Source organism: Limanda limanda, chromosome 18 (genome assembly GCF_963576545.1).
Source record: "Limanda limanda chromosome 18, fLimLim1.1, whole genome shotgun sequence".
NCBI lineage: Eukaryota > Metazoa > Chordata > Actinopteri > Pleuronectiformes > Pleuronectidae > Limanda > Limanda limanda.
Genome location: NC_083653.1, coordinates 18,566,212 through 18,593,755, shown reverse-complemented (window position 1 = coordinate 18,593,755; position 27,544 = coordinate 18,566,212). Strand labels below are relative to the sequence as shown.

General features: G+C 40.9%; 1 protein-coding gene across 1 annotated transcript in view; it reads right to left on the bottom strand.

Annotated features, from left to right (window-relative positions):
- The window catches only part of LOC133024062 (kinesin-like protein KIF13B), a 37,468-nt gene that overhangs the window by 7,667 nt on the left and 2,257 nt on the right, over window positions 1–27,544 (bottom strand). Inside the window, exons 3-37 of the mRNA XM_061091024.1 lie at window positions 26,846–26,939; window positions 21,204–21,216; window positions 21,051–21,111; window positions 20,427–20,519; window positions 19,155–19,335; window positions 18,618–18,705; window positions 18,326–18,460; window positions 17,127–17,239; window positions 16,022–16,133; window positions 15,280–15,492; window positions 15,069–15,179; window positions 14,742–14,876; window positions 14,469–14,599; window positions 13,191–13,277; window positions 12,794–12,984; window positions 12,194–12,398; window positions 11,925–12,087; window positions 11,649–11,795; window positions 11,390–11,539; window positions 10,650–10,781; window positions 10,022–10,195; window positions 9,774–9,931; window positions 8,613–8,745; window positions 8,315–8,461; window positions 8,198–8,227; window positions 7,958–8,057; window positions 6,893–7,019; window positions 6,491–6,546; window positions 6,288–6,406; window positions 5,989–6,165; window positions 5,761–5,853; window positions 4,365–4,517; window positions 4,019–4,096; window positions 1,644–1,737; window positions 1,256–1,338 (exon numbers count right to left, since the gene is read on the bottom strand). Coding sequence (XP_060947007.1) covers window positions 1,256–1,338; window positions 1,644–1,737; window positions 4,019–4,096; window positions 4,365–4,517; window positions 5,761–5,853; window positions 5,989–6,165; window positions 6,288–6,406; window positions 6,491–6,546; window positions 6,893–7,019; window positions 7,958–8,057; window positions 8,198–8,227; window positions 8,315–8,461; window positions 8,613–8,745; window positions 9,774–9,931; window positions 10,022–10,195; window positions 10,650–10,781; window positions 11,390–11,539; window positions 11,649–11,795; window positions 11,925–12,087; window positions 12,194–12,398; window positions 12,794–12,984; window positions 13,191–13,277; window positions 14,469–14,599; window positions 14,742–14,876; window positions 15,069–15,179; window positions 15,280–15,492; window positions 16,022–16,133; window positions 17,127–17,239; window positions 18,326–18,460; window positions 18,618–18,705; window positions 19,155–19,335; window positions 20,427–20,519; window positions 21,051–21,111; window positions 21,204–21,216; window positions 26,846–26,939 — 4,277 coding nt within the window. The remainder of the gene's footprint in view (window positions 1–1,255; window positions 1,339–1,643; window positions 1,738–4,018; window positions 4,097–4,364; window positions 4,518–5,760; window positions 5,854–5,988; window positions 6,166–6,287; window positions 6,407–6,490; window positions 6,547–6,892; window positions 7,020–7,957; window positions 8,058–8,197; window positions 8,228–8,314; window positions 8,462–8,612; window positions 8,746–9,773; window positions 9,932–10,021; window positions 10,196–10,649; window positions 10,782–11,389; window positions 11,540–11,648; window positions 11,796–11,924; window positions 12,088–12,193; window positions 12,399–12,793; window positions 12,985–13,190; window positions 13,278–14,468; window positions 14,600–14,741; window positions 14,877–15,068; window positions 15,180–15,279; window positions 15,493–16,021; window positions 16,134–17,126; window positions 17,240–18,325; window positions 18,461–18,617; window positions 18,706–19,154; window positions 19,336–20,426; window positions 20,520–21,050; window positions 21,112–21,203; window positions 21,217–26,845; window positions 26,940–27,544) is intronic.

Sequence of the window (27,544 nt, the reverse complement as noted above, 5' to 3'; positions counted from 1 at the left end):
CTCTGAGTGTTCTTTGGAACCATCAAGACTCTTCTTAGAGTTTGACAATTAGCTGAACTGAGTAACCAGGCAAGAATGTTCTTGGTCAGGGAGGTGACCAAGGAGTCAACCAGAGCTTCAGAAGTTGCTCTGCAGAGATAAGAGAACGTGTTTAAACCACCATCTCTGCAGCACATCATCAATCAGGTTTATGGTAGAGCAGCGAGACAGAAAGCTCTTTAACTAAAGGCCATATGACAGCCTGGTTGGAGTTTGCAAAATGGCCTTCTATGCACATAGAGAGCAAGAGGGAAACAATGGTCTGATCTGATGAGACACAGGTTTATTGAGCAGAAATCCAAACCCTATGGGTAACACCATTTCTGCTGTTAAGCATGGGGATGGCAGCATCTGTTAGGGGCTTCTAATAAGTGGCAGGGAGACTGGGCAACTGGTCAGAATATAGTAAGGGAGTAATTGAGCCAAAAACAAAAAAACACCTGCTCTAGAGGGAACACAGTCTGAGACTAGATACAGCAAGGAAATGCTTGAATGACTTCAGGACGAGGTTCAAACTGTCCTGGAGTGTTCTTGCTAAAGTCTCCATAGAACATTTTTTGGAAAAACCTGAAGATGACAGATAACAGACACTTCCCAGCCAATCTGACGGAGCTTGAGAGGATCTGAGAGGATGATCCAGGAGTTCAAAGCTTGTAGAGACTCACCCAACACGACTGGAAGCTGGCATTTATGCTTCAGAGGCTTCTACAAAGCACTGAATTCAAGCTGGGGTTGGTAATCCAGGAAAAGCTCAAAAGAGATACATCCCACCTTCTCGCCGACTTTTCTGTGACTCCCTTGCTTCTGGCTATAGTCTCTATAGTCTATTTATTGAAGCCATTGTATCTTAGTGTACTTAATAAAAAACAAGTTCTGCCTCACAACCTTTAAAAGACGATTTAAGGTCGACACAAATCACAGTTTTTGTATTCCTTGTTTATGATGAAGTTTATCGGCTTTATTTTTGCAAACTTCTGAAAACCACTTATCTTGGGCACTGAGGCATTTACACTTTATCTGTTTATCATCTGTGTTTCCATCTACATAAGCTCTGTTTCCATGGCAACGGAAGAAATAGGACTTGCTGCTGATGAGTAGAGGGTATATTTAGATTCAGGCTGCAATGACGCATATAAACTTTAAATCCCAGATAAGAAAAGCAAGCAGAATACGAGCATAAATTTCAAAGCATGATGAGCGGACTGAATGAAAGTACCTGCTGATGGACAACTGACTGGGTGCCGCTATCTTCCTTCACACCAGGAAGCAGTGACTTCAGCAGCTTGGGCACGGCCTTCACTGAGGGGAGATAAGATGCAGCGAAGCCTGAGTGCACTGATAGAGGAGGTTACAGGAGCAGAAGTGGAGGTAAAAAAGGACAGATAAAAGATAAAAGTGTTTTAAACAGAGAAAAATGTGTGAGCAAAGAGGGAAACAAGTGCTGAATTAAGATTCGAATTAAGAGACAACGGCAAAGACAAAGTTGGCCACGGGCTAAAGCATCAAAAAGAGCCCTAATGACATTGAAGGAAGCAAAAAAGGAGTAAAATGATTAAAAGCCACAGAGAGAATGGGTTAGAAGATGAAGGTTTTATTAGTCGTACCTGCTTCTGGGTTCAGATTCTGGGTAATGGAACTGGGCAGTGTGCGTCTGGACGGAGGAGGAACCACACACAGATCCTGGTGGCTCTTCCAGCTCTGCACATGCACGCACACACACACACACACACACACACACACACACACAGACACAAGGAAAACTCATGAGAGAGGACTTAGATACCCACACCCACAGCTGAAAGCAGCGTTCCAATAATCTGTGACCTTTAGCAGACTCTATTGGTTACAAAAAGAATTGCAACAACACTGACGGGACATTGTCCAGTTACCATTTATCCATTAGTTTCAGCTACTTACTTAAATTAGTAGTGCATGGCATTTATATTTTTTGTAATTAAGTCACAATTTAGCTATTGATTTTAACCTCTCATCTATTATATATATTCATTAATTAATATATATCTATCTCTTTCTATTTTCTAACTTTATTGTTCAACCCAATACCCATTAATTTAACTTATTTTTTCACTTATCTACACATCTATCAATCTATATATCTATATCTATCCCTCTATGCATCTATCTATAGCTATATCCATCTTTACATATGTCCATTTATCTATCAACCTACAGAGGCAGAAAAGACTCTAGTTTTTGAAGTCATCCTGAACTCCACGCTTGTGATACACAATTGAAACATTAGAAGTGTCTTTGCAGGTCAACACAAGCATAAATTTCTTTTATGTGCCGGTGTTGTGTTAATATATGAATGGTATTATCATTTAGAAATGTCTCAGAACAATGAGCAATCTAAGAGATGAGAAATCTCAATGAGAAATTGAATTTCCCCTCCTTATTCTTCAGTGTTTATAGCCTGGAAAGGTAAAACCTTCCAGTATTTTGGACAAAAGATGAAAAACAGTGTTAATACTATAAGAAATGTTGATAAACATAGGAGGTTTAGTAGACAGGACTCACATTGAAGTCATTGAGCTGATAAGAACAGGAGTAGAGATCCAGAGTACTGGCTGTCAGCTGGTTAGAGAGAGGTTCAGAGCTCAGGTGTTAGTAAGGCAGGTTAACAGCAGTAAGACAGGTTAACAGCGGGTAGACTGGGTACCAACAGGTAGACAGGTTAACAGTAGGTAGACAGGTTAACAATGGGTAGACTGGTTAACAGCAGGTAGACTGGTTAACAGCAATAAGACAGGTTAAAAGTAGGTAGACTGGTTAACATCAGTAAGACAGGTTAACAGCAGGTAGATAGGTTAACAGAACAGTAAGGAGTCAGGTAAAAAACTAAACAAAACACCTTCACTCCAGAACAGAAGCGAGCAACAGGCAAGTTGTGGTGAGCAGTAGTTACGTGTTGTCGTTTCCTCTGATTTGTACTTGTAACTCTGACCAATCGTTTTCTGCAATCATTACCATTAGACCAACCTAACTCTATATTTATGTGACATCTAAACATAAACTAACATCATCACTAACCCATAAGAAAGGGAGGGAAAAAGACCCTAATACACAAAGGGGGGGGACAGCAGATCAGCCTCAGACAAAGCTGCTAATTTTTTTTTTTTCCCAAAATATTTGATTTATATTATATTAATATAGTGTATTTTATATACTATTGCAAGTAACTCATGCCATTTGCAGCTTTTTGTTATGTCTGCTCCCGTTCAGACCTGGTATTAACATTTGTCCTGAGTGATCTCAAGTGGACGACTCTCAGTTCTAAATGCACCTAAAAGTTTCCTCAATACATCCTCAGATCTGATTACTGAAACCACATTCGGAAGTGGTCAAGGAAGCATGTGGTCACATCTCTGTGAACACAAACAGTCCTGGGCCACATATGAAGGAACACCTGCTCAGCGGACGTACGCTGACCTTAACCAAACTTATCTTTACGCTTCTCAGTGTCCACATGTTGATTTGTTCAGGGCCAGAGCCACAATATCAACACTGATCACCAAATAATGACTGATATTTAAAACATATTATTAATTATAATTAAATTGTTAAAAATCCTTCTTCACATCTGGGCTGCACCAAACTCATTCAACCCCTCGTGACTCTTCACACTTTATCTTGTGCCAACACACAGACACTAACACTCTCAACCACAAACACAGTGACATTGAGTAAAAACAACATTTGGTTATTGCAAATAGAAATGACATACGTGATTATTTGGATATAGAGTGGGGAAGTGCGATCTGATCACAAGTTGTCACAGGAGACATACTTTGAATACCAGGTGAGATCAGAGGAGCTCCACACTGTTTGCTTGTGGTGAGATCTCTCAGGACCGATGTTAATGCCAGGTCTGAAGATGTCGATGTTTCGCAACCATCCTGTTTGAAAATAAACCTGAACTAATCCTTTAATGTTGAGATCAGAATAAATCCTCCCTTACCCTGTGGATGTTTGGAGAGCTCAGGCAGCGTCTGGGAGGTTTCCCTCTGACCCCCATCTGCTCCTTTACAGCCACCTCCTACACACACACACACACACACACCAAATAAATTAGAAATTGTATGAGAATATGTATTTGTAAAATGTATAGAGACTGCAACTTTGTGTTTTTACTCTGAAAATATAATAAATATAATGAACTACATGAAGAGGGAAAAAAAGATTTCATATGCTCATGTTTAATGAGTGACTAGTGACGTCTTGGTATTCTGAATGAGCTAAATGATGATTAAATACAAAATGATTTATCGAATCCATGTAAGTGTTTGTGAAGAACAATTCCTGACCTGTCTGAGACGGTCCAGAGTGAGGATGTTCTCCACAGCCAGGACGCTCCGGAGGTATTTCTCTATAGCCGCCTCACTGTCGGCTGACTGGTCGTCCTCAGCGCTGGCAGCGAGCCGCGCCAACATCTCCCTGTCCTCTGGACCATGGATGTCCTGTGAGAGCAGGGGTACAGAGCATTAGGGCCAATGTGTGATCAATGTGATCAAAGTCTTTTCACTCCGGTTTGGTTTTATTTTATATCACTTGACCACTCACCTTTGTTTTATTACAAGACTTAAACAAATCAGTTTTAATAACTTAATGGAGATACTTTCTACAGGCTGAGTGCACTAGCATCCAGCCTCTAACCAGCAGACGACTTGGCAGCAGAAGATAAGGCTGTGGTCTCTTATTGAGAAAACTGAGGAAAGATAAAATCCTGCCAGACACTTGTAAATCTGCTGCTCAAAAATACTTTCTGTGGTTCAGGTTTTACTATTTTTACCAACTGCCAAGGTTATGTTTTTGTTTTGTTAGTCAACATGATTACAGGAGTTCTATATCATTTTCTCTCCTGTGTTTTCCACTGAACTTATTAAATCTATGGAGGTAGCAGGGGTTCACATGCACAAACAGCCCTCTCACATGCAACAGATTCAAAGGGACACAGACTAAAGAGTGGATGTTCTCATGTGAGAGAGAGAGAGAGAGAGAACTGCACACCACTTGAGGGTATGCACAACACTTTAGCTGAAACTATGAGGCCTGAATGTGCTGCACACAGCTTCACAATGCAGCAGCAGAGCAAAAAAAAACATCAAACATTTCTCATAAGAAAGATAGAAAATTATTTTGGTTCATTATGAAACTGTGGCTGGACAAATTAGTATATGGCAGACCTCCAAAGTCCAGATAATTAATGGGAAATCATTTTTATTCTTTAAGAAATATTTTACTTTCTGCTTGACAGCTTTAGTTATTAGTTACTTAAATTAAAAATAAAAAGTTTTTGAAATATGTAACTCAGGATAAACAAATGTTTTCCAACATGTCTCTCTGTCTGACGTCTTACAAACAGCTGCGTGCAATCAGGTACACATGTCAGACGTCTCAGAGTAGTTAAGAGCCCCAATAATTGGGATGTTGTCCCTCTAAACATCTCACATGGTGTAATTAAAAAAAATTGAATGATTCAAAAATAAAAAAGATTGCATAAAAGATACAAAAACTGAACACAGCGTTATGTATCTGAACTTTTTCTTAAATCCCTCAGCCATTGATAATTTCTTGTTCCATGATCTGCTCTCCCTGTTTATTTGTTTTCTAGATTTTTCTGGGATGAATATGCAGTTGCTCATGAATCTTGATATTATTGTTTAATTATAAAAATAAAAAGATATAAGATTTGGTTCTTACCCCTGGGATGTTAGAGACGATTTCAAATGTGACCCCACAGCCGGGGATGGTGCTGCGATGGGACATCCTCTTCAGCAGACTCTGTGCAAAACCCTGCCACACAAACCCACAATATCATTTTCTCATATCTACTCATCTAATTACTAGACATGGAATTATTGAGAGGAGAATGCATAGATGTAGTTGTGTCAGCTCAGTCCTCCCAATTTGCCTCCTGGGGTTACCTACCTGTCTTCCAGTGACATTAACACAGATGCGTTTTCTGAGGATCAGCTGCATGTGGGCCGGGTGGCTCAGCTGAACCACAGCCAGGACCGTCAGGTAGACCCTCTGGTCGGCCGACGCCACGCGACTCAGCTGTGGGCAGTCATGAACCGTCGAGTCCCAGGAAGCCTCCACCTTGACCTGAAACACAGAAAATCCATGGCATAAAAATTCCCTCCACCCTGTGTCTGTTAGACCAACTCTTTAAATTGGAAACTTGAGAGACAGGTACAAATACACACTCTGCATGCAAGTCTCAATACCTCATGATCATAGTGTTTAACAATGTGAAGGTCAAAGAATTCGTCATCATCCTCCTCACTCAGCAACGCGTCCAGACCCCCAGATAATGGGGCTGAAAGATTGGCCTGGAAATCATCAGCTGGCGGAGGAAGAAAGACAGAACGTGAGTGGCTTGTTAGTTACAAGATAAAAAGGACGACAGAAGACTGTGAGAACAACATACCACTGAGATCCAGGAACAGGACGGGAATGTGTGTCTCCATTCCAGAGACAGGAACCCTGCAGAGAAACAGGACCATCATTATAGTAACTAAATGGCCAGTCCATGACACAAAGAGGCTGACACCTCAGTTGTCATCGAGGCATAGAAAGCATTTAATATCCAACTATCTGATGATTAGAGGTGTGTAGGGCCATTAGATCAAATGAGTGATTTGCCATGGTTTCACCCTAAAGAACTCAAACTAATTTTAGCTGCTATAGGAAAGACTAAAGCCCAAGGCCAATCTGGGTCTGGGTGTCAGTGGAGTATAAATATGACCAGCCATTAAAGCATCATGAGCTAAAGTGAATGGAATAAACAAATGGCTTAAAACTCATAGTTTTCTCCTTTACCAACACACACCTTTCTGCTGGTGCTCCAGGGATGCCGCTGCCGGCTGAGGGCACTAGGACGGCATTTCTTTCTTCTGTGAGAGTCAGACGACACTCTAGCAACTGAGACTCCCTTTCAACATCATCCTCGGACTTATCTACAGGACATGCACAGAATGGAAAAGAGGCAAAAACAGAGAGACATTAAAGGATCTTAAAAGTGCATTCCTTTTCTTAAATTTTACATTTCAGAAAATCCCTATTAAAAGAATTTTAAGCCTGGGACCAGGTCGACCAGCTACAAGATACCACTGAGATCCAGGAACAGGACGGGAATAAAACATAAAACATATAATACGATATTGGACTTCCTGCTGCTTCTTCTTGAATTTAACCTTTTTGTCGTGATTTTCACCTCTAGACTCTTTTCCTCATCTCTAAAAAGCCAGAGTATGTTGAAGAACTAATGCATGATCCCTGGGTGGTCAACATCATGTTACTCTGTACCATCCAATCGTAGCCAACATGATTTCCACAACTGTGAGATACAATTCCATGGTAAAAGCTTAGTTCCACAAATCAGAGACATTGCTCTTACACCTGAGGGTTGTGGGTAGTGCAGAACTTCTCCCTGACACCGCAAATCCAAAACGTTTTTCTTAAAATACTGTTGATATCATGTTGAGTTGTGGATGCTACCGGAGCACATAACATTGTTTCACAGTCATGTAGCTTGTGGTAAGTCTTGATTGGATGGTTATGATATTATGGCTGATAATCAAAATCTGTATTCAGCTCTAGATCACTGTCCGTTGGTTGTGAGAAAAGAATCAGCAAAGGCAACACTTGTGCTTCAAAATTATACACTGACAAATACATTTTCACAAAGGAAAATGAGAAGGTAAAATTAAGTAAATCTTGCAGAGCTGAATTACACTGTGCGTTGGCAGGAAATTGCTTGTTACCTTAAAAAAAGGTATACAGAGTATATAAATGAATGACTAGAAATGTTGCTGCTGAGTTTTTTGCTTCCACATCAGAGCTGTGGTTACAAATTCTCATTTGTTTTCAGGCTGAATGTGTTTTGCAGCTTCACCTGGTTTGGAGACGACCTTCTGCAGCTGCTGGTCCAAATACTCCTGCCTCTGAGTGAGTGTGAACAGCCACTGCTCCCTCATCCTCTCCAGGTCCACCTCCTATGAACACACACACAAAGAAACACAGGCAGAGATACACATTCAGTTCAGCTGAACCAGAATTTTTATTTTACTGTTTACACAAGAGAAACGCATTTTATCAGCCCATTATGCAGATTTTTTAATGATCATGTACTTACTTGGTAACTGTCCATGTCTTCATCACCAGCCTGAAATGTACCAAAGAGAGAAACTGTTCAAGAGTGATCGTCTAAAAATGTGTAATTTAATGGCTACTATCAACATTCCCTCCTCACCCATTGTGATTCGTTGCCTCTGGAGACATGTGACTGTCGGACCTGGACGTTTCCGATGGACACAGAGAGGATGGAGGCAGTGATAAGAGGCATGGTGCCCGAATCAGTCACCGAGCGCATCTCCACCTGAACTCGACGGGACTGACCCTGGAGGTACAGATTTACATTTAAGTTACATTTAATTCTCAGTTTATAGTCATTCTCCAGCTCAAATAGTCAGTACGAAGAGTATAGTAATAAAGATAATGAATACATGAAACACATATCCAAATAGTAATAAATTAAATAGTATTTTAACCTGTTTAAGCTGGAAGATTCCTCCAGTGCGTACGTCTTTGGCAGGAAGAACCTCCACAGCTGTGAACTGTCCAGCCTCATTCAGCTCCATCAGCTGCACCCACAGCTCCAGTCGACGGGTCACCTCACTCCATCTGCAGGTGGGACGAGGAAACACTACAGCATCACAACTGAGCCAAACGTAGCACTAACTAATACCTTCATTCATCATGTTGTGAGTGACACATATTAAGGTTTTCCGTTTAGCATACTTTGATGTTTTTGGACAATTTTACCTGTAGTACTTTCACCATGTTGAGAGATAATGCATAACTGAACTCATCTAAAGTAAGACTAACTGGGATGCTTTTATAGGGATTAAGACACTAATCATGACCAGTAACACACCCAGAGTCCAGCAGACATATCTCCGCTTCATTTCCTGTGATGGCTGCTGCCACTATCTAATGAAGCAAAGTCATACAGTGTAAATAAACGTATTCATCATTAAAGCTGACCATGGTTGATTTTTACCTTGCCACGGGACTCTGTTTTTGTTTGTCTGTTTGTTAATTAGGAAGTTATCCAAAAACGACCATACGAATTACCACAAAACTTGCAGGAAGGATGTGGTATGGGCCAGGGAAGAAGTCATTAAATTTTGGTGCATAACTGGGTCAGGGGGCAGATTCAGTAAATGTTTCTACTTTCTTTACCATTGTGAGATTAGTGCAGCTTTTGACATTTCCTCACTTTTCTCAGGGAATAATGCATCTTGATGAGAAAAATATGGCATATTTAGGGAACTGATATCTATGAGTGTGTGAAATCTGTGCAGCTTGATTGGATTTCAGGGGAATATTGGGCTCTAGTGAGTGCCATTCTAGCTGTAACTATTTCTAGTTATGAAAGATGAGGAAAACTACAATTGCAAATTTGATGCTGCAACTGTTTAGAAAACTCTGAAGAGTAAAGTATACCTTAAACTGGAAACATCTGCCCTGTGGTTGCATTCCAGCGCCAACCAGTGCTGTTTTAGTCTACATCATTTTTTTCCCCAGACTGATATAAAGTCAGTCTGACCTTTGATCACCTAGATGTAATTAGTGAATCTTTGAGTATAGTGAACATTTGTGCCAAATTTGAAATGATGGCGTTTTTATGAGCTTTTTTGATACGTTACCTCTCTCTGAGGGATCTGGTTTTGGCTTGAATTACTCCGAGGTCCCACAGAGCCAGGTTTCTGCGGTGGTTGGCCTGTTTGTGGCCGTACACTTCAATAGCCACAGCTCCGTCAGCCAGAAACTCCACAAGGTCATCTGATACTGACACAGACAACTCCTGCAAAGACAGGAATTTACATCTTCTGTTACTGTCAATTGCTGATGTTTTATCATCCCTTTTATTGTTGTTTACCCCCAAAGTGTTTACCTTGGCACTGTCAAAGACCACAGTGCACTGAGGGTCTCTAAAGGCTGATGATGAGCTGGATGGCGCCACCTCTGGAGCGATGAATACAGGTTCCTCCTCCCCCCAGAAGTGGTACTGGCAGAAGACAAAGTTGGACAGATGGCGAGGAAGACCAGTGGCCTGGAGGATTTTCACCTGAGAGAAATAGAAGGAGGAAAAAACTGTTAAAAACTTTTGTTTGTTTCTGTGAAGAAACGATTTTATTTGTTCTTTAGGTCATTATGAATGAATTCGAGGCAAAGACGAATGACTTTGTTTTTATGTAATTTCATCATAAGACAACAAAAGCAATAGATAACCACGATGGGACAATGTGAGTTAATTAAACGTTTCACAGAGCAGTGAACTGGAGGAAGACAAGATACAGAGCAGACAACATTCTGCCTCTCTGCCAGATCCATTTGTAATCAGAGACTATTTACCACTGGCAACACCTTAAAACTGAAGTTATCCTCACTTAAAGTGTAAGTTTAAGATTTATATGTCCATAAGAAGAAACATATACTTCATCAAATGTCTTTCTGGATTTGACTTGTTTATCTTTGACATCAGGATAATCCGAGCAGTTAATGAAGCTACGTGTTCTCACCACACATTCCAGTTTACGCTCCGTTGGATCTCCGTCTGTGTTGTGGATCTCCTGAGCGTCAGGCTGATCTGGACTCTCCTCCTCAGAGCCCTCTGTCCCCCGCCACAAATCCACGTGCAGCCGACCTGCCACCTGATACACACATCACAAACAACTTTCTTAACTTTGTCTTTTTTTTTTGTTAAGTGGTGTCTCTACATTAATTTATCTTGTGGTCACAGGTTTATATTACCCATAGAGGCAGACTCATGTCATCGTCATACTTTAGGCCACACTATTAAAGTTATCAAATCAGTCGTATGTCAGAATATTATTGATTTCCTCTGACGTACCTGGTTAACTCAATTAGCATTTTCACCTTTTCTCCCTAGCTGGCTAACCTTAATAATTAAAAATGTGTATAGTTTTCTGGTTTGTGCACACTAGGTTTATTACAGTTTTGTCACTGAAAAAAGCTATGGCTGATGAGAGCACTAACAGGGAAAAAATTGAAAGCCCAAACAATGAGCTGAAAGGCACCAAAACATTTCCTGAATTAAGATGAGTGACATGTTCTGTGGGTTCGTCACTAGTGCAGCTATAAAGTGATTCAGCTATCTTCAAAACTCTATGTGATTCAAAATTACTGGTGTAATTAAGTGAATGGACAGAACAGGTTTCAGGGAATGTTCTACAATACAAACTTCTGAAATAAACCATGTTTAACAGCAGACTATCTATTGTTTACAGTCAGGTCCTACCTCTCCCTTCTGGTTGATGATGGGCACTGCATACTGCAGCTTGACGTCGTAGAACAGGCAGGCCAGGAAGACATTGGCCACACCGATCAGACTGTGGTTCTCCTGCTCATCGAAGAACGGGTCGGCACGTTTGAAATAGGACCGCATCACCTGCATCAGAGTAAAAGAAGAGAAGTCAGGATGGTGTGAAACAGGTGAATAAACCTCATGTTTGAATCCAGGGTCCATTGGAAGAAGTAATCTGTCGCTCTTCACTCACAGCGTTGTCTTCATCAAAGTCCTTCCACTCCTGGTAAAGCTCCCTCATGTCCACCAGCCTGTTCTCCATCTTCTCCAGAGCCCAGATCTGCTTCCCTTTACCTTTACGACGGACCTGGATGGCCGGCTCGCTCAGCACCACATCACGCTGTGAAGACAGAGAGGGAGGGGGAAATGCATTTGTAGATTCATGTGGGCCTCAAACACATCATTACCTCCTGTTTGTCAGACGGTGTATTTTTATTCTTCTTCTCTTTATTTTCAGACACCACTCTACCTTCCTGTTGGCATCCAGGTTGGAGGCAGGTATCTGAAGAGTGACCAGGTACTCGGTTCTCTTGTTGAGTTCCTCTGCGATCAAGCCGGCCTCCTGAGCCAGCAGGTTGGCCCGTACTATCTGCTCCCTCAGGCGCCGCAGGGTGCGAGTCATCATCGCCTCCCTGCACCATAATCAGACACAACCATGCAGGATTTACAATGTATCTGGATACTTCTTCACTTCAAGCACTAGACTGTTCAGTGGAAATCTGTCCAGTCCAGTCTCACCTGTCCTCACTCCAGCGCCGCAAGCGTTTCTGGTAGCCGGGTGATGTTATAGCAGCACCAGCACTGACCGGGAGACCTGATGCGTCCAGTCTCTGGCGGAGCTGCTGCAGCTCCTGCTCATACATCTGCCTCTGACGCTCCAGGGCGCAACGCTTCTCCTCCTCATGCTGCCTCTCCAGTGTCTGCAACACTGACTGTAGGGGGTCTGAGGAAGGAGGAGAAACCGCCAGTTGATGGAAGGATGGAGAGAGGGAAAACAGGAAGATTGAGTGTAAAGTTTCTATTCTTATCAAACAGAAAATGGAATCTATGATTTGCAGCAGGTTGACAAGACACAAAATAATAACACATGGGAACAAGATAATAAGTCGTGGGAATGCATTAACTTGTGGTCAAGAGCTATTCAATTTATTATCACAACGTTTTTCCCCAAATGTCACCAGAGGGGCTCCATAGTTTACTGACTTCCACAACCATTAACTAGAACAACCAAACCAAATCTAAACATGTATAGTATTTATTATTCATACCATATTGTTGACTTTAATAGAACCTACATTTATCAAGTATGTACCTTGTTCCCTGCTCAGTCAGACTCACCGTTGCTGCCCATGCCTTTCATCATGACCTCGGTCTGGGCCAACTCATAACTGAAGCTCAGCTCACTCGACACGTCGCTGGACGAACCGAATTCCAACTCTCCCCGGTCGGTGCCCAAACATGCCTTCATCACAGCACCGTCCTCCTCATCCTCAACCCCGGCATGAACCAAATGCCTGGGCAAGTTGATCCTGTGTGTTTTTGTGGATCGACGAATAGGCGGTGGTTGCATATCCATGCAGGTGAGGAAGAGCGAGTGAGAGAAATAGGAAGAACAATACAGTGAAAAACAGGAAGAGGCACAATGAAGAGTTTGTTTTGTAACATGCAAATATATGTTAAGGAAAAATCTATCGCTGCATGAAATCAAATTCAACACTGTGCAGCTGATACACACCTGAAGAAATGGTTATTTCCCCATAGAATTCGGTATCCATGCTGCAGCTGCACTGGACTGGTGACTACAGCACCATTTACACATGTTCTACCGAGAGGAAACAACAAGCATTACACATCATGCAACACACAGTTTCAGATGATAACAAAATACTCTCAACTAGGGTTGCAAAGGGGTGGAAAGTTTCCGGTAAATTTCCGGAAACTTTCCGGAAACTTTCCATGGGAAGTTTAGCTAGGGAATTTTGGGAATTTTGAAAAAAAAATAAATACGCAAATTAAATGCTGAGCAATAAAAACATGATTCAAAACTCTATTTTAAAGATGTATGGAATGCAGCACACGCTGCACGTTGAGTTTCAACCCTCCACTGTGCATTCTTCCATCACATGCACAGATAATTCCCAGCATCCTTCACTCTACAGCAGGGCTGTTGAGGCTGCTGTAGTGTGCCTATTTCCATACGTTTATCCATCAATTGTAAAATATGTTTACAGAAGATTCCAATTGTTTGGCCAACTATTTATATCTCTGGCATTGCATTAGCGTTTTTTTACAAACTTTTTTCTCAACTTATTCTACAGAACAATGCCACATGCACTATCTCATGTGTGGAGGCATTTCAGCCCATCCAATGTAGAAGGAAAGGCTGTGTACATTTGCAAATACTGTGCAAAGACCTGTGTTAAGAATGACACAAAGATGCAGAAGCATATAGTCAAGTGCCCAAAGTTTCCTCAGGGCTCAAATCAGCCTATGACAAAACAAAATGTTTATATTTATGTCTGTATATGAAAAGGTAAATACAGTTAGTATAAATTACCCACAACATTTCCAGTTTATTCCCGTTTATTCCCGTTAATTCCCGTATATTCCCGTATATTCCCATGGAAAGTTTCCAACTTTGAATATTCCCGGAATTTTTGCAACCCTACTCTCAACTGACAGTTTATTTATTTGAAAGGTCCACTATTAAATATGTAAATACACACATGATTTTAGCAATACTTCCTCTGCTAAACACTGAAATGAATAAACCAACTTATTTAAATGTCCTTTAGACAGAGATAAATGAGAAAAAGCATGTGAAGCATGTGTTGGTCACTATCAGCAACCACTTCCATATTATACATAGTCATTTCTGACCCATTGTCTATAATTAATGATTAATTGATTAATGAACAATCTTGTGAACAACTTGAACTTTTTCCCCCCGACATCACAGCCTCTATGACCGTGAACCAAAGACGACTTATATTTCATCGGCTTGACCACTCACCGAGCGCTGCGGTGAGGAGTGAGCACCACGCTGTTGTTTTCAGTGATGTCGATCACACAGTGCTCACTTTGGATGGCCATCCCACACAACTGGATGTCCTGGGAGTTGGCTGAGCCCACGCAAGTGTGATCCTGGACATGAGACACAGAGAGGACTGTCAGACCACCGATGTGTTTCAAACAATGTATCTGTGTACGTCAGGCAGCCTCTTAAATTAAGGCCCAGTATAGAGAACCGCACTGTCTCTGTGTGTGTGTGTGTGTGTGTGTGTACCTTCAGGTAGTAGACCAGAAGCTCGTTGAGAGCAGGGTCAGCATTAAGGTTGACAAGGAAACACTTGTCATCCACCAATCTGATTCCAGAAGACTGCAGAGAAATTCCCAGACTCTCCAGCTGTTTCTGACGCGCCTAAGGAAACACATGTTCAATATTTAATACATGAACTGATTACTTCAATTGGTAATTATTCCATTCTGTCGCTGTTAATCTATTCAGCTTGATTAATGCATCTGCTGCACTTGTTTGAGAAAGAAAAATTGACAAGAAAGAGAGCACAAGAGAGAAAGTGTGTCTGTGCGTGTGTGTGTGTGTGTGTGTTACCTGCGCGACAGCCTCAGTCTTCCTGAGTTTCTGCTCCCATGTCACTGTCATTTCCTGGATCAGTTTCTCTGATTCCTCCAGTCGTTCCTTCAGCTCTGGAGCCTTCATAGACTGAGAAGGACCGACAGAGTTTCATACTCCACTGTGTTTTTCACATTATTCAATAATCACAACACTTGTACAGACTGAACAAAGGAGAATCCATCTTCACCTCAGCCTCTGTGAGCTGCTCCCTCAGTTTCTCCACTTCTTCGCGCAGCTCTCGGATGATCCTGGCGTTGGGGTCTTCGTTGACCACAGCGTGGTTGATGATGCTCTTTGCTCTGTCCGCGTACCGCAGGGTAGACAGCGTCTCATCGTAATTGTCCGCTGATGGGCTGATGGTGGCGACCATGGCTGTGCGGCTGTTCCCTCCCAGGCTGTCCTGCATTCAGAAATAACCCATAACCTCAGGGACAATTACAAAAATTACAAAATACACTTTTGTGACTGTTTTGACTGACACAATAAAGTCCACCGGTTTGGTTTGTAAATACAATTATCCATATGTAAAGGGCTTATGATTTATGGGCACGGTGATTTTGGAGGAGATCAGGGTTTAATAAACAACTTTTATATACTATTATCATGCCATCTGGAGCTGGAAATTAAAGACGAAGACAGAGGCAAAGGAGCCTTTTTCCACCTGAAGTTTAAAAGACAAAATAAAAGACAAAGAAGCACACCAGATTAAAAGAAAAACATATTGTAGACTACCCTGTTGTCTATTCAAAAAGGGGTGGAGAGCAGGAACTGGTTATTCTCTAAATACTTGAATAGTGTTCAGTGTGGGAAATATGGCAAAGGTGAGGAGGAAAACAGAAGAGGATGAATTAATCAACAAGATGAATGGGCACAGAAAACATTCTCCTGTGGTGGAATCCATATGAACAATTGTCATTTTCTCTGTGTACCTTGAGCAGCCAGGTGAGCACAGAGTCTCTGTAGGGAACAAACTTGCTCCTGTTCTTCCCTGCTCCCTGGTCAGCCAAGGCAGAGATAACTAGCCCTAGAGTGCTGAGAGACCTGGAGAAGGGGACGCAGGGGAGGGGGTTAAAGGGGGGAGGCGAAGAAGGGTAATGGGCACAGAAGAAAACAGAGAAGGGTCAGAGACTCTAATTCATCAAGGCAATATTGGCCTGAAAGACTGCAGTGCAAACATGTGAAATACTCTTTATATTGATACAGTTAAAAGTGCGGTACACAGTCTCCTACCAAGCCATGGAGGCTACATCCATATTTCTAAGTTTTTGGGGGGGAAAATGCATCAACTCTGCTACGGATATATACTTGGCGTCTGCACTATTTAGGACTTTTAGAGCCGCTGAAACATAGCAGTTTGGAAACGCTGCTGGCCCTGTTTTAGTTTGAAAATTCCAGGGCAATGTTTTAGTCTGGATTGGCAGAAACAGAGATGTTTGTAAACTATGACATAGACACTCACAACTGCTTGCTGATTGGGTCTTTTCAGTCACGACATAGCCTATTCTGATTAGTCAGGCTCCTATCACATGACCCCTTCCAGAAGAAAATAACTAGCATTAGGCTCAGCTACCATTGTGGAACACAACATGGATATTCAATTAACAAGTGTCGCTGACCCTGTTGTCTTTGCTAACAGCTATTACAATAATACAACTGTTTACATGTGTAGGAGACGCGCTGTTAAGAGCAATCTGCAACAATTCCCATGTCCAGAAGGACACACATGCCTTCCTGTGACCAGTGTACATGAGTGGTCACGTGGTCTGAGATTTCAGGCGTGTTAAAGATTGGGATTATACTCAGCCTGTGCGAACAGAGATTGTTTTAGTTTGAAAATGCCCTTTTTCAAATAAGAACGTAGCGGTGTGGACATAACCTGAGATCAACAATGTTCCAGAAAGACCCAAACCAGTGAGTGTTTTAAAACCGTTGATTCAAAATCAATCAAACAGCCATGATTCCATCCAGTCATACAATTGTGAGGAATATAGCTGAGCATCTTAATCAATCCCAGAAAATGATGGGTTGTCTTACTTATTGATGTTGCTTCCTTCTTTCAGTCGTTCCCCTGCTGCTCCAGTCTTCGCTGCCCGCTCGCTGCCTGCCAGATCCACCAGACTCAGCTTGCTCACTTTCTCGCCAGTCGTCTGGCGAAAACAGAAACACGCAGACAAACAAATGTTCATCCACTCATTCAAATTTACTTCCAAAATCCCTCAGTCCATCAGATCCACTGTTACCAATTCTGTCTTTTAAATTGATGGAGCCATGCTGCAGACATAATGGCAAAATGCTGCTCATCATATTTAAAAGTAAAATTCATAACACTAAATGACTGAGACAATATAAGATGATATCAAGTTGAACCCATACAGCATAAAGATTTAGTAGCTATCCGTTATGTAAACTACTAAAATATGATTTGTTTTCATCATCTCAGATGTGAACATTTGCTGCTTTCCTCTCATTTATATCAGTGCAAAGTAAATATACGTGTGGTTTGGACGGTCAGACAAAACAATCACTTTGAAGACATCAACTCCGGGTCTGGGAAACTGTGATGGAAATGTTATCATAGTTTTAAATCAAATTAATGTTTGACGGTGAATATTTCATGAAAATCATAAATCTCTACTCGTCTAAATGATTCGCAAAATTACTGTAAATAACACCAGCTACTGTCATTCATGCCATTCTGTTAATGGATTAATTTGTAGCTCTGTTACGATGGTGACAGTTTGGGGTCTTTTAGATCATCCATTCTTTGTCCAGCTTTACTTCTTCTCAGAGTGTGTACACTGTATCTTTGGCCATTAACAGTTTATTCAGCCATTGGTTCTTTGTCAGCGTTGGAGTTTGTTTCTCAATCTTCCTTATAGCAGCTTTTTAACTTTCTACAAATCTTTTTCTCCTATTATATTAAACTGTTATAGATAAAGAATCATACAAGCCTTGGTTAGCTCATATTCTAGTATTCATTGTCTATGTCTTGTCTATATGACTGTTCAGTTTTCGTGGGAGAATCTTCTCCAGATCTACGACATCGGAGCTGCTGGTGTGGAGTACCCTCCAAAAATCTAAATATTATGTGTCTTTCATGCATTTATTTGACTGTTTGTCTTTAGCGATTAATCTTCTTTTTTTTTTTACCAGTAAAAAGATTATTAGTGTAAAGATTGTTATTACCATGTGGTGTCAAAGTGTGTGTGTGTGTGTGTGTGTGTGTGTCTTACCCCAGAGTGGATGTCCATGAGTGTGTGTGTGAGGATGATGTTGAACACGCCGTGTGATCTGCTGCTCTCTTCGTTCATGTTTGTGGCCGCCACTGTGCGGGATTTATTTCCCTCTGACATCAGGGACTCAACGTCCTGTCAGAGATGAGACAACACAAACAAACACGTCTAGTCCGTATCCACCATTATGAAATAAAAATTTTCTCCGTTATCAACTAAATATATTTAAAGCAAAAGATAACAGAAATTAGATAGAGTTCATAAAGTGTTTTCCCAGAAAATCCTGCAGTACCTTGTAGCAGGCAACAGCCAACCGGGACAAGCCGTCAACGTAAGGCCCTAAAACTTTGTGCTCTCTTACTCTCAGCGCTTGTCGACTTCTACAGAAAGAGGAAGACAAAAGACAAGTATGAAACACAAATGATAAATTGAAATGTGTTTGAAAATCAAATAATACAGTAATTTTTCAACAGCAGCCCTTATACAACAGACCAAAATATACTATCTTAGAAGAAAGAAATTAAAAACACTACAACCAGGAGATAGATATACTGTCATCTAATCATCCACATATATGAACCAAGAGTGAGTATTTTAAATAAAAAAATGCACTAATTCATGGGAAGACTAAACTGACAAGAAAGGTCTAACAAAGTTGTTTTTGTATTAGACAAGTTGAAAAAAATAAATGAGGAGGACCAGGAGGAGCTGCTGATCTCAAAACAGAGCCAAAGCAGGGTTCACAGATGATATATGCAGGGTCAGGCAAATGAAATATTTTCGCGACTCCCCGTTTGAAAGTCAGCTGTACAAAAAAAATGTTTCTCACCCTTTGGGGTCGAGCAGGTCCCTGACCTTCTCGTTGTAAATCTCCATGTATGAGACCTCCACAGTGAAGCTTTCTCCCTCTCGGGCCTCCTGCACAGTCCTGCTGAACAGGGAGCTGCAGAGCCGAGGGATCAGACCAGGCTGCTCCGCCGAGCCCATCATGGTGTACGACTTCCCAGAGCCTGGAGATACACACAACACAGTTACTGCATATCTGCATAACTCCAAATATCTACAATGAGAGAAACTGTGTAAGCAAATCAACATGGGTTGTCTGTGGAAACTGACAGATTTCAGGGATTTGGTGCATATAAGCAAGTGCAAAGATAAAACAGGCCAAGTGTAAATGAATATATTCTGGGGAGTACTGTTAATGATTCCAGCAGAGAAAAATCTGTATGACTATAAATAAACAACACAACACTTATTCAGCTTTCATGAAAATGTGATGGGAATAAATTAACAGTTTCTGAGAGGCAAAAATTCAGATGTGGTGCAAAGTGAGACACCCTTGAATAAAAAGCTAATTTAAATGGCTTGTTGAGACAAAAAATGTGTCTGGAAATGTGAAGAGAGGACTCTGACTCTTCCAGGTGAACTGCAGTGTGGATGATTACAGTGCATCATTCAAACATCAAAACAATGATGTGTCTCATACCTCTTTAGGTTCTATTAATGAAGCGATACCGCAATACTTATTACTCTTTTTGTTTGTCTGTTAGCAGGATTTAGCAAAAATAAAAAATTTCTCGAGAAAGTATTTCAGAGATCTTGAATCTGATCTGAATCCTGCAGAGTATTTGTTGCTGTTGAAAACATATCTGAGCAGAGAACCTCCCTCTGCGTTGTGCAAGTGTGAAAGACAAAATGCTGAGAAGGTCTGGACACAATTCTCCAGAGATCCTCAGCAGGACATGTCTAAAAACGGCTATATAGGGACATACATTTGCGCTTGCTGAGGATCCTTTAAAATCTCCAATCAATTTAACCCCAATCCACATTTCTTTGGACTGTGGGAGGAACTTGGAGTCCCTGGACAAAACCCAAGCAGAGAGGGAGAATGTGCAAACTCAACACAGGAACACCTCGGTCAAGCTGGGATTCCATCCAGTACCTTCTTGCTGATAGGCAACAGTGCCAACCACCAAATTACCACTGTAATTTGAAAAATTAAATGGCACTTAGGCTCACTAGGTGCAATACTATTCTGTAACAAAAACAGTGTCACTATCATAGGTCTTGTACCATAGTTCTTAGATGTTTGCACATTTACCTGTCTGTCCATAGGCAAAGATGCAGGCATTGTAGCCCATGAAGGCGTTGTCCAGCAGGCTCTCTCCAAGGCACTGGAACACCACATCCTGACCTGCATATAAATCAGAAAACGATCACTTTAATACCTCAAAACAAAGGAAAGGCAGAAATCTATATTTATATTTTTAGTAAAAAAACAGAAAGTATGCATATACCGCAGGAAAGACAGTAAGAAACAAAAAAAGCACTTTACTGGGGAGATAAGTGTGGGATTTACTGGTCTCTCAATTTCGATAGAAGACTCTAATCTCAGAATAGACACGGTGGGAATTTTATTCACATTAAATCCATCTGACTGTAGCTGGTGAAATATTACTGTTCTGAAACCCCCTGACAATTGTTTTGTACGAGACCATTACAGTCTACAGGCCCACAGAACTAATCAAAAGTTAAATGGTTTGTATCTCTCCATCCAGTCCCTTTCTTACACTCCATAAATAGTTCTGAATCTCAGGAAACACTCTGTCAGGAGATAAGTTGGAGGAATGAGTCACCGAGCAAGTGAAGTTACACATGAGCTAAAAACAGAGCAACAAATCAAGCAGAGTATGAAACTCAGTGTCACTGTGGAAATGTAACAGACCTTCAAACTTGTCCTTTTGAGATTCATCCATGGACCAGAAGCAGTAATCATAGGCAAAAGCCTGAGGAAAAAAACACACAAATACACAATTATTAGTCAAAGAGGGCATCAAATCAGCACAATATTTAATGTTGTTCAAAATTAAACACTTACCTTTGGCTGATTCCTGGGGACAGAAGAGAGAAAAATATCACAGTAAATAACTGGTGCTACAATAAAAATAAACTACCAAACAAACTAAGCAGTCTATAATTTGACTGTGACTCTATAGGAGCCATGTGGACTCACACACCAGAGGAAACATAGCGAGCTTGGAACCTGCCAAGATAATAACAACATGAAAATATTTATCACATGGCAACAGAGGCAACACTAACAATACCGGCACTGTGGTCCAGCTGAGAAACAAGAGCCTGACCAAAGCAACGGGAATTTTGCTGAATGTGAGTAATTATCATAGAGTCGTGATTCAGCAGACCTCTCACTTTTATTCAGAATCACACATTCCCAGCTGGAGAGTATTCTATTTCTTTATTTTCACAGTGACATTTTCTTTTTCAGCTGGGGTCACAAGATAATTTTAGTGAGCTACAAGGCTCTGATATGATGTGCAGTCGCATGTTAAAGAACTCTGTCTAATTATCTGCAAAAATTGTTTTTTCAAGTTTAAGGGAATACTATAATGTCCATTGTAATTTCCCAGACTTCAAGGTGATGCCTTGGTTCAAATGTTCTGGCAAGTCTGCCCCAAAATCCACAAACCACCCATATAAAAAGGTATTTTTCAAAACAAAAATAAATGGTTTCTTATGAAATAAGTTATTTTATTCATCTACCTCAGGGCATTCTCTTTTAATTAAATAAATGAAGCAAAATGAGAAGAAAAACTCGTTGAACCGTTGTTCACTCTGCATATTTATATATATTATGGCTGTGAAGAGATATTCACCTCTGAGGGATCAATGTTAAAATGAAAGAAAACCTGTGTGTGTACACTTGTAGTTATTATATTATATAATGTATTTGTGAAGACCATTTTGAGAATAGACCTTAGAGACAGAGGACAGTTTGGGTAACATTTTGCCTGGTCCTCACTTTTCAAAGGCTTGTTTGAGGGTTAAGACTTCCTTTAGGCATAGGGTGAGAATTAGTTTTAGGTTAGTGTTAGGCATTTAGGCGTGATTAAGGTAAGGGTAAGGGGCTGGAGAATGCATTATGCCAATGTCACTAAGATAAGAAGTACCAGAATATATGTGTGTGTGTGTGTGTGTGTGTGTGTGTGTGTGTGTGTGTGTGTGTGTGTGTGTGTGTGTGTGTGTGTGTGTGTGTGTGTGTGTGTGTGTGTGTGTGTGTGTGTGTGTTTATTTTGGGGGGCCATTGTCTTAAAATCGTCCATGCTTATCTGAATTTGCTCGAGCCTGTCTCTCTGCTTGAGGAGTGACTCATTAAAATGAGTGACGTGTCAAAGCTGTGACTCGACGTTGCCAAGCAGATACTTGTTCACTCTTTGTTAAGAACAGTACAACAGACGACGCCGCAGAGCAGAAACAGCAGCGCTAGCAAAAAGAAAGTGACGCAATTGCAGGTCAAAGTCGGCGGAGTAAAAAGGGAGAGTTTCAAGGATAAGGAATCAAAGGAGTTGTGAGTGTAGTGAAGCCTTAGAATATGTCGATTGACTTATCCTCTTGGTTCGCTGCGAATCAAGCTCAGTGTCTCCCAGTGTCACAGGTCAGGCCTTAATCTCTGCATTCATACCAGAACATTTTAAAAACATAGTTGTCACTATGTTTTAGGTTCATCCCAGAGCAGACAACAATAGTATCCCACGCATCAGTCAGTTCACAGATCACATTCCAGCAAGCAAAAGTCAAACTTAATTGTCAAACATCTTCTATGCTCCAGTGCAGCTCCATGGTGATGTCCGTCACGTCACGCATTTATATTAGACAGCGTTAGGACTCTGTTTAAGCTTAAAATTAAGGGGAAAGGGCGCCTCAGTTTTCGGTGCGATCGTGATGTTGAACATAACGTACTGGGGGAACAGCAGGCAGCTGTTGTTACCCAAAAACAAAGCAGGGCACCATGTGGCTAAAAGACTTAGATAACTATATGTAGTTAAGTTAGCCAGTGAACACAGTCAGGTATTTATCAGCTTACGACTCAGATATAAGGAGATTGAACATTGTACTTACTCATATTCTATACATTTGTCACGTGGCCAGAAACATGACTCTGTTTTGCTTACAGTTTGCCATATAAAAAGAGGTGCTGTGTCACAGCAGCAACTAAATCAATAACAAGAACTGCTTGTTTGAAAGTTGAACTCGAGTCAGGGTGATGGACACTGTCCTAGAACAAGGACATTTAACCATGATGAAGGAAAAAAGGCTGCTCCAGAGAAATGAGCTGAAAACCACAGAGAAAAAAGACAGATAAAAATAAAACTGATTACAAATTTCCTTCGTTGATATGTTTTGCAACATGCTGGGAATTTAGGTTGTATTTAAAAGGAAGAAATAATAACACAAAAAAAACTTGTAGTCGTTGGGCTAGGCTACAAAATGTGTGAAACTGTGTTACCAAAGTTGTGTGTCTTGGGGTGAAATAAATTATCTTTTAGTTTTAACATTAGTACCCAGTCTCCAGGGAAGCCCCATTTGTATCATAGTACCACACATAACTCAAAACGCACACAACACAGATTCTTTGCTTAGGCAGAAATATCGGTTTGGGGTTAAAAAAGGCTGCAAACATAGTCATGGCCACACACATGAGGGGGCTACTTGGAAACAAGGCGTCCCTATGTGAGCCTTGGCTGGTGCATGAAAGAGCAACATTAAGTCCTGTCCTCTGCTTGACTGGCAGGGACATTCCTGAGATAACAGGCAGAGCCTCGCAGCTCCAAGGAGTCACTAAAAGAGAGGGTTGAGGACGGTGGGTCAGGCAGTCTCTGACCAACAGGCCGACAAAACTACACAATCACAGATCAGAGTCGTTTGGATAACACACGTCCCCCCTGGGTGGATATTGCAGATACTGTACATACCAGTTCTCCAAGTAAGGATATGAAACAAAAACATTTGCAATGCTACAGACAGATCCAAAAAAGTCAGGTTCTTATCAGAGCCTAGCCCAGACACAATGTTAGTTTCATTATCCTGATAGACATCCCTGCAACAATTCGAGGCATGTTTGCAGCATGAGTGGGAAACAGGGATTATTGAAAATGTGCTTTTAGCTTGTGTTACAGGTTTGCCAACTATTTGGGAGCCCTCAAGTTTTGAAAGCGGCAACAAGGCTTCATTAATCTCCACCACAGGGTCTGACAGCCCCCACTGCATGCGTCTGTTTGCAGGTACCAAGGGTGTAGTAATATATTAACACCCCCTGAGGCTGAGCATAGCCGTTCAGTTAAACCTGTCAGGCAGTGAGCTGACTTAAGCAAAAAGTGTGTAGCACTGCATGTGACTCCCCCAGCAAACAACGCTTTTCTGAGCACAGATGCTCATAATAGAATCGAGTCCACTGGGAAACGAATCAACCAAGCAGAAACCAACAGCATCCAGTTCAAATGCTTGTTAAAGAGTTGCTTCATGGTTCATTCTTACACTTCGGCTACCATACGAAACTGGTAATCACTTGAATAACAATAACTTTATCCATTAACACAAAGTATAACGTTCTGCACAACAAGAGAGCAAATGGTTAAAATACAAGAGAAGTACATAATTTATAGTAGTAGTAAATAATAGAAATAAAAGACCAAAATAGCCTGGCACAATTCAGGAATGTACCTTCCAATTTTTTTTAGTTGAGATTTCAAAGAAGACACTGACTCAGACAGCCTCATACAGAGCCTTGGGGCCCTGATGGCAAACGCTGTGCCCCCCGCCCCCACAGTTTTCAATTTTAGAATCAGAAAGTGAGAGAAGGAATTCAGAGCTCAGAAATATAGCCTTGGGCAGAATCAATGATTTAAAAATCCATAAAAACAAACTAGTAGTCACCGTAAAAACAATAAAACAGGTGTGATGTGTTAATATCTCTTAGTTCTAAAGTTAGAATTTGAATTTTGACTGCAATGGGTTCAGGGTTTACTGATTAAGAGCGGAGAAAAGGCTGTTTGCAGTCATTAAGGCGTGAGGTGATAAAATCATGTAATATAATTTCTGCATATCTACATTTTTGTACTTTATCTCAAATCAAATTTGAGATGGTAAAATACAGTGCTGTTCTAGACCCATGGAAGTGCTTGTCTGTGTTGCACCAAGCCTGTAAAACCTGTTCATTTCTAAGCCTCAACGAAGAAACATACCGCTGAAGCGTGTCAGGGCAGAAAATACACTTAAAGATACATTCACACATTTGAAAAAGAAATAGACGCATAGGATTTCTATGAAATACGAGCCTATGTCTGTCCACAAAGACACTGATTCATACCATCAAGTGAGTGGAGGGTTGCCAAAAGACATTTTTCTGAAGAACGTAACCTGAGAAAGCCTCCATGGAGCATGTACCTGCAGTGCTCTGACTCACTGCTACAGGAGGAGAGGAGGAAGTCTGGACTGCTTTGTCAACAGCAAGCGTACAAGGAGGGATGCAACACAATCAATGCACATTTTGTAGCCACAACATCTATTATTTAGTTGCTTTATGATACACTGCTCTGATGTGAGGTCTGATATCGTACCAGCAAACCAAAGTAATTCCTTTCTGAATCCTGAATGCGACTCCTGATACTGTCCTCCTCTCTTTTGTTCTTATGGCTTTTAATCAGGGCTTGACGGAGCAGGACTGAGCTGGAACAGTCACACCCTTTGTAAAGAGAGGAATGATGTAGGGAAGGAGTAATAGAAGGAGGTTGGGCGGGGTGAGCCTTTAGATCAGAGCTTCTTCCAAGCGACTGTGTGCTAACTAGTGCGATTCTGTGCAAAATCCTCTGCCGGCAATCCTGAGGGAAATAAATCAATGGAACACGTGAACTTTATATACTATATAATGTGGGCACACTTGAAAAAGGACAAACTGAACTCGGATTCAGGTCCAAGTAGCGACACCCTGCTGTTGCCATCCTAACACAAAGGGAATGCTGGATTTGGCCGGTAAAATTATCCATTCCAAATTGTGGAGAAAACAGAGAAAAGTAATTCTTATAATAAGTTGTTTGTGTTCAGATTCTGTTAAGGCAGGAAGGCCGTGAAGAATTATATATTTTTTCTTGCAGATTATTAGACCTAATTTTATCAAGCGATTGCTTCATAAAGTAATATTTTTGCAAGTCGCAAGTCTCAAGGTTACAAAGTCCAAGGGGACTACGAACAAGTCTTAATTCAAGTTCTAAATGAAGACCTGTAAATCTTGAGTCAAGACCAACAAGTCCTAAGACGAGTCCCAAATCAAATCCAGAGTCCAGCACCAAGTTGAGACCAACAAGTCCCCAAGTCAATAACAACAAATCAAGAGACAATTCAAATTCAAGCACCAAATCAAGACTCACAAGTCTCGTTTCAAATCCCAAGTCAAGACCTGGGTGAAGGCTAAGTTTTAAACTTTTGTGTTTTGTTTCCTATGTGCCCCTCAACAGAATTAATGTATCTTTAAAGTTGAGTTACTAGTGTTAGACTTGGGTTGCAGATGGTAGTTTTTTTACTTCTGTCAAATCAGATATATAATCATCAGGTTTATGAATTGAGCACCAAAGGAAGACAAAAAGCTGAAAAAAATGTGAAATGTCTCAACTTTCAATAAATGAAAAATGTACTGTATAAGGTAGCATCTAAAAGCCTGCGTCTTACCGAGGGTCTCCTTTGTTCATGTTGGTGAGGGCCGGGTGCAGAACTGTCTGGTTCCCCTCCATCTCCACCACACATTTTGTTTTTAGGTCTTTTTCTGGATTTAAACAGAAGACAAGAAGAAAAACAATGCATTTTTAATGATAAAATGAAAACATAAACAACCTCAAACAATCATTGATATGTTTACAGGTGAGCTGAGTAAAATATAGATGTCAAATGTGCAGTAAAAACGCATTCTCTAATCTTAATAATGCACATAGTAAAATAGTTTAAGATGCATTTGTCGTATATATCCTCAGTCCTCTCTGACACAACTCTCACTACAGAATAAAATGTGGCATGTGTTTATGTGCGTGTATAGGTTGTACTCGTGATCGAAATGCAAACAGGCCAACGAGGAGAGGCAAAAAATACTTTTATTGCCGATGACTCTTCCAGGACTCATCTGTGCAAACATTACGACCACGCTACTACTCAGACAATAAGAGAAAGCATTGTCATGCCTTTTCCTCATTCCTGTACTGCAGTGAAAGGTTTTAAAAGGTGAGGACAGCACTGGAGCTTCCAATCAGAACTGGAGACAAGGCATATGTCTCATGCATTATTGTGAGGTCATAGTAAATCTTGGAAAGGTATATTTATTTTTCTGCAAAAAAAAAAAAAGTTAATCTAGTTGCATATGTAAAAAGGACAGTAAAG